This window comes from Diadema setosum, chromosome 13, assembly GCF_964275005.1.
Source record: "Diadema setosum chromosome 13, eeDiaSeto1, whole genome shotgun sequence".
Lineage (NCBI taxonomy): Eukaryota > Metazoa > Echinodermata > Echinoidea > Diadematoida > Diadematidae > Diadema > Diadema setosum.
The window spans coordinates 19,396,365-19,407,268 of NC_092697.1; the positions used below are offsets into that span (position 1 = coordinate 19,396,365).

The 10,904-nt window shown below is 36.5% G+C and overlaps 1 protein-coding gene across 1 annotated transcript; it reads right to left on the reverse strand.

The window, feature by feature from the left end:
* Positions 1-6,305: 6,305 nt before the first annotated feature.
* On the reverse strand, positions 6,306-10,451 carry LOC140236785 (alpha-N-acetylneuraminate alpha-2,8-sialyltransferase ST8SIA3-like). Its single transcript, XM_072316721.1, has 4 exons — positions 10,441-10,451; positions 9,615-9,704; positions 8,236-8,471; positions 6,306-6,526 (listed from the first exon to the last, which is right to left on the reverse strand). The coding sequence occupies exons 1-4, from the start codon at positions 10,449-10,451 to the stop codon at positions 6,306-6,308; spliced, it is 558 nt and encodes a 185-aa protein (XP_072172822.1).
* Positions 10,452-10,904: the final 453 nt, after the last annotated feature.

Below are 10,904 nucleotides of genomic sequence, written 5' to 3' on the forward strand. Positions count from 1 at the left end.
GATTTGAACAACAATCGTCTCTGTTCAAATTCATAAAATTCTTCCGTCAAGTTGTTTTTATTTCAACTTGTTAACAAATTGCCCTACATCGACGTAAACAAGCACTGAATTGATAAGTGGTCTAGTAGTATAATGACAAAAGAAATCATGGGCATACATATTTGGGCATGATTCGAACCTAAGATCTCCTGATCTAGTGGATAAGACGCCTGTCCAGATATCAGGAGGTCGTAGGTTAGAATCCTGGCCTAGAATGTATGCCCATGATTTCTTTGGTCATGTCTCCACAATCAATTCACTGCTTATTTGTGCGCTTAGAAACACCCATGAAAAGCGTCATATAATGCGAATTTCATTGCTATTATCATTATTGTAATTTACGTCGATGTGGGCAATTTTTTTCATCACTTGCACAATCGTCTCATTCAGCAGTCAGAATCACGTGCTGGAGAATTTTGTTTTCAAATGTGTTACAGTATCACATTTGACGATACCGATACTGACGATAACGTTAAAATCATGAAATTTTATAATTATTAAAAGCTCATATTTCACCAAACATGGATAATGATTGATATGTGTAAAATGTATCATAGTGCATAAGATAAGTTGACATTGATCCCCTGTCCGACGCTGATATACCATCATGATGACGGCTGTACGAAACATGTCTGTGTCTAGTAAATGATAGAATTCAAATTGCTTCGGTTCATTTTCATTTCTGTAAGTGAAAAAGAATAAGTTTGACCAATCACCATGTCACCTTGATCAAAAAGCAATGATAAAAGTCAAGCTATCGAATGATATTCTGCAAAAAAAAAAAGAAAACACAATGACAGCGCTTCGTTTCAACGACGCACGTTTGGCTGGATATAAGCTTCAAAACTTCTCTTTTATAACCGTATGTTCTTATCCGGTTGCCATTTCGCTATAATTTCATCTGTACTTGTGTAGTTTAGTCATTAGGTAATTGTGTTAACACTGTACATGTCCTAGCCTCAAGGTAGGAAAGATATAGGGACTTACATAAGAGTTACTGTGGAGGGCGCTCCTCACTCATTTACTTGTCAATGCCGTTACCTCTCCGCACAGTCTCAACGAAGATTCTCTCCTTCCCCCTCTCCCTCCCTTCCCCCCCCCCCCTCCTCTCTCTCTCTCTCTCTCTCTCTCTCTCTCTCTCTCTCTCTCATTCAAATCACCAGCAGTCATTGTCTTTTTTCCTCAGGCTACTTTGGGCATTTGCGGTCATTAGATCATGCACATAATCTGACAGTAGATAGAGTGATCTAAAAATGAATACGCAGATCCTTGACCGTCGTATTGTGTAGAGATGCTTCCTATTTTTTTTTTCTTCAAAGCAAGAATCTCTCTTCAGCCACTTTTTGTGGTTTACCATCGCCACCTGGTTCACGCAATTGTTTACGTTTGTAACCTTAACTACCACGTGCTCGTGATTCCAAAAATTAATGTAAAAAGTATATATAGAGAGAAAAACACAAAAGCTTTAAAATTTGAAATCAAACATACTAATATTGCTCCTTATAGTGACTGATTTTTTAAAGGTCAATCAGCCAAAAATTTGACCATAATCCACGTTGTAAAGCTGGCTTTCTCCTAACTCTTTTCATGCTGAGGCCTGACTATACATTAACCTGGTTTTTGTTTCCTTATTCTTTTTTAATCAAGGAAACTCAATCATACACGAGATGCTAGTAGGTGTAAGGCCACTTTATCATGGATTCGAGGTGGCATAATAGATGTGAAAGTTGATGCAAATAGAGCACATGAAACAAACCGAACACTTAAAAAGCTTAATGCTTAGACACGTTCACTCTTCACCAATCAAAAGTAAATACCAAACAAAAGGCAGGAAATAAAAATTAACATCAAACAAAGGGATCCCAGTTTCTTGCTGTCTTTCTGCCCAAGGGAGTTTGTGCATAAATCATAACGATGCGTCAGATCACCATTAAGTGATAAGCCAAGACATAAAAGAAAAGTGCTCCTTCATGGAGCATTCATGTCTAACTAATCATTACATCATACATGTAATAGTATTATATCGTCTTTATTATTAAAAAAAAAAAGTTTTAGAAATAATGTAAAGTCTGTGATGCAACAAAGGATAATGTCGACATGGAATACAAATCTACGATCATGATAATAATATTATCACCAAAAAGTTCAGTTCAGTGTCAGTTCGGTTATTTTTATTCAGTAACGGCATTTTGCTTCAGAAAAGCAGTTCTTGTGCAAAAGAGAAACAATACCTAACAAATTGAATTAACTCAAGTTACAAAATAAAACATCAAAGAGTAAAACAAAAACTATGTCAATTAACATTAAATGATATAAAAGTGAAAGTACAACACACCCCAAGACAGTTGTTTAAACTAACACAGTAGTCTGTGACAACTAACACACACTCTCACACTCACACACATGTACAAACTGCAACACATGACACTTCTGCGTTCTGAACCTTTAAAGACGCTCAATCGTCGCAGGCGATTTGCAGCTCAGTAGAAAAGCACGACACGCTGCTCCTCCCGTTACCGTACCCCCCGTACGTACCGAATGCCGAACACGACGTTATTGTGATTTGATTCTGGTGTTGATTAGATATATATCTATTTACAGAAGATGATGAAACGGTGTGTCGGTTGGTGCATGGCCCCCTTTTACCACGGCCACAGGTACACTGTGAGTGCAACTGTGACCGTTGGCCCTGCACGGGCAGAGCCGCTTCCCCGATTTGTATTTACAAACGCCTGAGCAAGTACATGATACAGGGTCTCCGACCCAATCGTCCATGTTCAAAATAGACAGCTCGGCGGTCATGTCCGCAACCCATGACGATGTGTCATCGTCCATGATGGCCATCCCCACATTTACCTGCACACATGTATCTATTGTCAACTGATTGTGGTCTGTACTCTAGTCTGATCTGATCTGACGAGTATAGTTTAGTGACGATTAGTTTAGTGCGATGATGAGAAGAGGCAACTATAGAAGGTGTGTATACGTATGTACATAGTAAAGGCAGTTCAGGTGCTATAACTACGGCCGGCGATATTGCGATCGCTACCGTATACCATGCATGCAATTCACATGTACAGTACGTACACATCTCAGCTGAGCTCAGCGCTCAAGCGAGGAATCGAGATACTATAGCGCGATACATTGCAGCAGGGATGTCTTGCGCACACACACATTTCTCTTCGTAGTAACTTCGGAAGCGAGTTTACGTGGCGCCACCCGCGGCTGAAATATGTCCAGTACCCTCCCGATTGAGCGTCTTTAAATCATTCTTGTACATCTGAACATGACCGGTGAACATGACGTGCTGGTAGTTTGAGGATTTGTCATCATGTTGCATCAAACAATGTAGCATATGCTACATTATATAAGCTCACTCCCTGATGACATATTAATCTATTATATTTAACGTTCTTATATGTTTTTACATATCGACATTCGTAATCTCTAGTTGTTGTTGTTTTTAACTTCACAGTTCTATGATAATGATGACATATAATTTACATGAAATGAGAAAAGACGTAGAATTCGATGTCGCTTATATCATTTTGATATCCAAAGCGATTTTTTTTCAGGTGTAGGGTGGGGTGGCTGCTGGTAATAGGGAGCTTTAGATTTTGACGCACGGACGTTTGAGATGACGCTTGCGTTGGACGTTCTCCTCTCCCCTGCGTCGTGCTGAGAAGTAGCTTTAGATTACTCTGGGACGCAACGCATAAAAATGATCGGTGCATGAAGTAGCTCTCTACGTTGCAAACTGTGCGGACGTAAAAAAAGCCCAGAACGCGTAGTGAACACCTCAGACGACGCAAGCTAAAAATAAATCGACTTGACGGGCGCTTCTGCGCATGCTCAGGACATTTTTTTTTTCGTCTGAACGTCCTCGCGTCAAAATCTAAAGCTCCCTATTATCTGGAGAAAACGGTCAACAGAAGACATTATGTACATTGTATGTAATATCCTTGGTCCTTGGTCGTTTATTCTTTCTGCCATAATGTAACAAACTGAGATACCGCCTGTTCAGAGCAGGCCTGGTCAAAGGTATTCCAAGAAAACCAGCCACAGAAAGCGACTGTCTGCCTGTGAAACTAGCTGTATTCAGGGTTACCCATCGGTGATGATATCCATATAGGAAATTCTTGATCTCAGGTTATCGGTTAAAGCTATAAATTGGCGGAGATGATGGGATAAATTGATACCAGTGACATCACTTTCTCCAAGAACATTCATTAAAGTTTTCTTGAATTTTCTTCTTCTTTTTTTTTTTTTGGGGGGGGGGGGTTATATGCAGAGTTTTGACTTTCCCTGCCCCTACATTAAATTACTTAATAGAGGCCATCATTCTGAAACTGAAATGCATAGATGCGCCTGTAAGACACATTATGAGAATATGTGACACTGAACCACAAAACCCACGAAAAGTTGCGTGAATTGGTTTTTCCAGTAGGAATATACTGTATATCTCTCAAAATATCTCTCAACTGGAGTTGCCAGGAAGTAACCAATCCTGTACCAGACACAATGAAGGTTCTTTTCAAAAAGTGGCATTTTAAATTTTCTGATTGCCAATTATTCATTCATTTTTTTTTCGTTAATTCATTTTTTCCATTTCTAAGAGAAACATATATTTTACAGAAATTGAATACATAAATTACATCACAATACATAATGAATATTTTAAGTATGCGGAAATGCTGGAAATGGGGAGGAATGCATAAAAAAACAGTGCTTGTAGGGTGCATTTCCCCCACACGTAATACAACAAATTATATGATTGATACACTGTTATACATAAAAAGCAGAAATACAAAAGAAACTAAGACACGGTCGACTAATTAACCCGATACAAAGACTCTGGACACATTTATACACTAAGCTGCTTGCAAGAACAGAAAAGAAAGAGAGAGAGTGTGTGTGTGTGTGTGTGTGTGTGTGTGAGAGAGAGAGAAAAAAATTTATTACATAGTGTGAAGATAGAAGATAAAAAAAGAATAGATCATTCTTTTGTTAAAATTAAGATACCAAATTTCTGTAAGTATAAACAGAGCCTTCTTAATCTGAAATCTCCTCAAACTGACCTTACAGAATGCTATCCGATTATTCTTACGTCTGTGCCTGTTCTTATGTAGGGTTATTACACGCACACACACATGCTCACACACGCACACATATAAAGTCTTTTGTGGCATTGATATACATCTTCAGTAAAAAAAAAAAAAAAAAAAAGTAAACACTTTTTCAAGTTAATATCGAAAATTGTTCTCATAGACTATTTGGCTTAAAAGTTAATTTATTGTATACCAGAGGAAAGGTAATTCAATTGGCTATCAACCTTGGAGGTCAATAAAAAGGGGGAACTTTACGCATGAGTGAACATCTTTGTTTTTCTCTTCCAAAGCACAAAAGTTGAAATTGCAAAAATGAACAATCTGCCATTCATGCGTAAGTGCTCTTCCACATAACAATAGGAGCAAAAGACAAATTTAGCACAACAAAAAATATGAATGAAGTTGCAAAAATAAATCTTTGATCTTTATAATCATGTTTGAAGCCCAAAAAGATCAAGGCTAAAATTAATGACGAAAAATGAAGAATATTCTGTCAAATCCAATTTCAAATGAAATGAGAGATGAAGCAATATTCAGAAATATGGTAAGAATCTGAATTGATTTCTCAAGTTAGGAAAATTGTAAATGAAATTTGGTTCTCGAATTTATCTCATGAATTCTTGAATTACTAAATTAAAAGGATAAGATAAAGATAGTCTGTTCATCTAAGCATCCTTGTGCCCTTACTCCCTATGTCATGTGACGTTTGACTTGATAGAAAATTTGTATTTTCCCCCTTTAGTTTCCCACTTTGATTTTGTTTGAGGTTATAAAGAGATAAGCAGAACGGAAACTTATTTTTGCTTTGTCATTCATGTCTCTCATTGTTATTTTAAACAATTGTTAAAACTTTTAAATTAGATTGTTTTAACTTTTGTTATCATTGTTATCTTGAAGGGCATTTGCAAATGAAAAAAGATCATGTCAATTTTTGCTATTTTTACTTTTGTGACTTGGAGGACAAAAACAACTGTGTTCACTTTATGCATAAAGTTTTCCTTTACATTGACTTTAAGGTTGATAGCCATTAAACTATATGTAATATGGTATATTATAATACATTGATTTTCATCAAAACCTTCGATGAAAAATGTGAACTCAAAAAAAAAAATTTACTTTCTTCTTTTTTGCTGAATATATACTTATAAGTGAAACGATTCAGCACTTTCCTGTGTGAATGCGAATGATGCCAAGCTCGTGGTATTGTACGAAAATCGAGAACTCTGTATTCATGCCATGAGCCTGAGAAGGAGCAATTGTGTCGAAATAGTGATAAGGAAGACGTTGAACCGTTGAGTCTAGCTTCAAAGGAAAGGGCCAAAATCCATAGAGATGTGTTTCCTCGCACAGCTGTATCGACTCATGAACAATTAGAAATCCTGCAGGCATGAAAAGAAAAAAACAACAACAATGTAATCTTGGTTTATCAGTTCACGTATCCGATTTTTTTTTTTTTCGGTCATAATTTTCACAAAACTATTATTATGCTCAAACGTTATAAATAGCATTTAGGGCACATAGACTGGAAAAGGGGTGCCATGTTGCAGAAATATTCACACACACCTTGCTCGCTACTTTGGAAGTGAATGTGTGTGTGTGTGTGTGTGTGTATGTTTACTCAGTAACTCTGTGTGTGTATGTGTGTGTGTGTGTGTCTGTGTCTGTGTATGTAAACTTAAACACGTCTTCTATTCATGAAAATACATTATGTAACCTTTTTTAAAAATTCGATTTCTTAACGACTGTCCAGACTTTAAATCTGGCACTTTAACATAAGTGCGCGTCAGCTGTAACATCAGACTACTGGCTTTTTCGTCGACTGGCACGGATGTCCGATTATTAATAAACAGAGATAACTTACAAAGGGATAAGATACAAAAACTCCACAATTGATATGCCAGGATTATTTTGAATAAAGATTATCATACATCTCAAACTTCCTTGTTACTAACGCGAAAATGGCAGTCGGTTGAGCAACGTATAAAATATCAATATATCATTCTACATTACTAGTAAAGCTCAAGCCATTCTCTGGTTGCATAAAAACGTAGATCCGTTGACACTTTCTTTTTAAGTAGACACGAATGGAAACATGGTTGTAATAAAAAAAGATCAAATCATGATTTTTTTTTCTTAATAGACTGAAGGCTATCGTCTTTCCATGTCAGCCTCAGAACGTTTCACTAGGCATTATTGCATTCTGAATGAAGTAAACATATGCAATAATTACGATGGTCAGGCATCTCTACAAGGTAAGATCTGCAATTTCCATTATAAAAGTAGAAACATCTATTCAAACCATTTTCTTATTTTCATTAAACTGTTGTTATATCTCATAATATCTCATCTATCTAATAATTTTTTTTTTAATGTAGGTGGTATGGTAAACACTTTACAAAAGAAAAGAGCCATGAGAAACCATTAAAATTGTATCACAGGGGCCTGTTTTATACAGAAAGATTTTTTTTAATCAAACGTAAGTCTTTTTATGAAACAGACTTACGCTCAAAATTGAACTTATGCTCGATTTATCAAGTTACGCTCAATAAAAATCGAGTGTAAGATCAATCGCAACTCTTTATGAAACAGGACCCAGATATACAGGTAGGGTAATCGCTTGTCAAGCCATTGATTTTACACGGGATCTGGGTGAGATCAAGTGGTGTGAGGTACACTTGCGTCATCGAAGATAGTGACAATCAGCGTCGTGAACCCCCAAACATCATGATTTTCAAGATATTTCATGATTTATACAATAAAAACAGTCAACAGTATTCCTAAATAGAGTACGCTTGTAAGTGATAAAAACAGCCTTTGATTATTTACATGAAATTACATTTTACATTAGATATCATGTTGGATTAAAGAATTCTTTGAAGAAATAGAACTACACGTATAGTAATAAAAATTGCATAAATCCATAGGCAAGGATATATTAGCATGATCAAGTATTAGCACCATGCTAACATTTGTATCTTTAATGATCAGGGGATATTCACCGATTGATGCAATGTTATTAAACAATAAACTACATTCCAAAATATGTGCTTTAGGAAATGGAATTGCTTGCTGGAATAGAACGACAAACCTGTTGAGGGTCTTTTGAGTGTCTTCATATTTTTCCAGTAATTCCACAAGTTGACAATTTCGCTTGGATGAGCAATGGTCAGCTTTGGATCAGTAAAGGTTCTGTGTTCCAGCGATTCAGCGCATGTGTTGAATGACTGTGCAGCCCCAAAGCATGTCATCATGATAATACCGCTGTACTGTCTCATATCGCTGTTAAATCTGTCCAAGTCATCCGTCTGTGATAAACTGTTATACCTGGGACGCAGGATTGTCAATAAGGGGTGATTACTTGTGGACAGTGGGTGAAAAAAAAATGATGTCAAAATGACACAAAGTTGACGTTGCTTCGTCATCATTATTTGTTTATCTCTGTCTGACCAGTCTATAATGACTGGTCTTGTCGAACCAGTGTCGTCTTTTCAGGTATGATGCTTGTATAATACCATCTTAAATCATTTATCGCCTCACGACAGAAGCCATTGGTCTATCTCATTTCAAATGTCCTTCAAAGCGAAAATATCGACTAAAGCCGAGGGGTGACGGAATATTTGTGTGACAAAGCTTTGTTCAGGTTTCTAGTTCATCTTCGTATTTGATTGATTTCTTTCAACGGAATTACTTTAGCCTATCGCTCCTAACTTAAGTTTGTTAGATCATTTCCGGATATCAACAAAGGAATGTTTACTTCACACAAATTTACGAACATAGCATATCAATACTCCACTGTGCGTCTCTACGTCTAAAAATGGAAAGCCAATTGTCGAAAAGCCTGAAAGTCAAATCCTTCTTGGGTCTCACATTCCTTGGTCAGTGATGGTCAAGAAAGCTTAGGTTTCTAGTTCAGGCGTCCAATTCATGTTTGTACGAGTTGAATTCTTCAAATTATATGAATTACGCTAAGCACTCCTAACTGTGGAAAGATTATTTCCAGGTATCAATCAACGAATGTTTACCTCACATCAATTTTACCGTCATTGCATAACGTAACTTCATTGTACGTCTCTGCGTCTAGAAAAGAAAGTCAACTGTCGAAAGGCCTGAAAGTGGAACTCTTCTTTCGTGTTACATTCCTTGGTCAAGATAGCTTATCTCGGATTTTCCCCTTGATCCAGCTTAAAGAGAGTGAATGCTTTACAATCACCAATACCGCAGTTTCTCTTTGAACTTTATTTTTCAATGAAATGATATTCTATTGTCGAAATAATAGTGTATTAATGACAAAAAGTCAGACAAATGTTTGTTGCAGAAGAAACGTTACTAGTCATTTTATTGCAAAAACAGTGCAAGTGCTAGAAGCAATGTTTACCATGGGACAGACATTGATCCAAGAAAGTATCGACAAGATTAGATTAATATCTTGTGGGCTGTCGATTACATGTACATGTATTTGTCTCTTACCTGGTAACAAATATACTTGGGTTAAACGTTGTCAAGTTTGTTTTTCTCCCAGCGTCTTCAGCAAATTTTTCAATAGGGGCAGCATTACATCTGATGTCAAAGCATAATAAGGAGAAAGTGTTGGCGAAGGGATATACAAGTCACCCTCATGGAAAAAATGGAGTCATAGATAATAGGATATGAACTTTATTATAAGTACCAATACCGAGAGAGTACGCCCTTCAAATCTGGAATCGACTTTACGAACGAATCTACTTCAATTATTTTTTTTTTGCTATGATTTTCCACTTCTAGTGCATTTATGTATCGTCTTAGTTTCATTACTGTAGAATGATCTCTTCATTGAGGTGAGTCCAGACTACGTAGACATCTTATGGAAAAAATACAAAAGGTTATTCCTTTTGTAAATGATATTCTCTTTTGAAACAACAAAGGGGATATGCTTGATGGTGAAGCATATTATTAGGTGGACTTGCTTTTTCACCAAGTCTTTGACACGTTTCTGGCAGTTTTGCGTTGTCATCTCGATTTTAACCCCAGCTCCAACGCGAGCTGGATGTATCATATATCATGGTACAATTATTGAATTATGGCGCTGTCAGTATCAACTGTGTGTGAACGGTTTTTTATTTGTTTGCTTATTTGTTTGTTTGTTTGTTTCCTGCCCATCACAAGATGCTTTTTACAATCCCCTCTGTAGGTTTGATAGAATAGAATAAAATCAATCTGCAACACACAAACACACACACACACACATAAAAGTTTCTGTAATCAAAAACAACATCTTCGTTTGTCACGATATGATTACCAAATGAATAAATCTTACCTAAAGACCATGTCAAATGAATCAATTTCTTTCCCACAGCTGCTATTTCGAAGAATTCCACTGTTTCCAACTACAGCACATTTTCTGTACCTTTGCCCTTTAAATGGTGAAACCTGACAGATAAAAATGAGAATGCAAAAAGAAAAAAAAAATTATTTGTGAACACACATTGGATTTGATTATAATTATTTGTCTGAAAGAGGAATGGGAGAAAAATAAAGACATGTAGTCCAGTCAAAATATGAAAAAAGGGGGGTCAACCCAAAACAAATTGCAACAGAAACCATTCCACTTGCATTTAACCTGGAAGAGCTATCAAAACAACATATTAAAAGTTCCCTAAAATTTGAGTGGTGGATCAATGCCTGATTTGCATAAATTCAAAATGGCCACCATAAAACCTATTTATGCTTATATCTTGGGACATAGAACCCATAGAAAGTCAATTCTTGTGTCTAAACCTA

Coding starts and splice junctions, on each gene's coding strand:
- LOC140236785 (XM_072316721.1), bottom strand. Junction 8,472..9,614: donor CCAAGTATATTTGTTACCAG/GTAAGAGACAAA, acceptor CCTGCGTCCCAG/GTATAACAGTTTATCACAGA. Junction 6,527..8,235: donor ACTCAAAAGACCCTCAACAG/GTTTGTCGTTCT, acceptor TCATGCCTGCAG/GATTTCTAATTGTTCATGAG.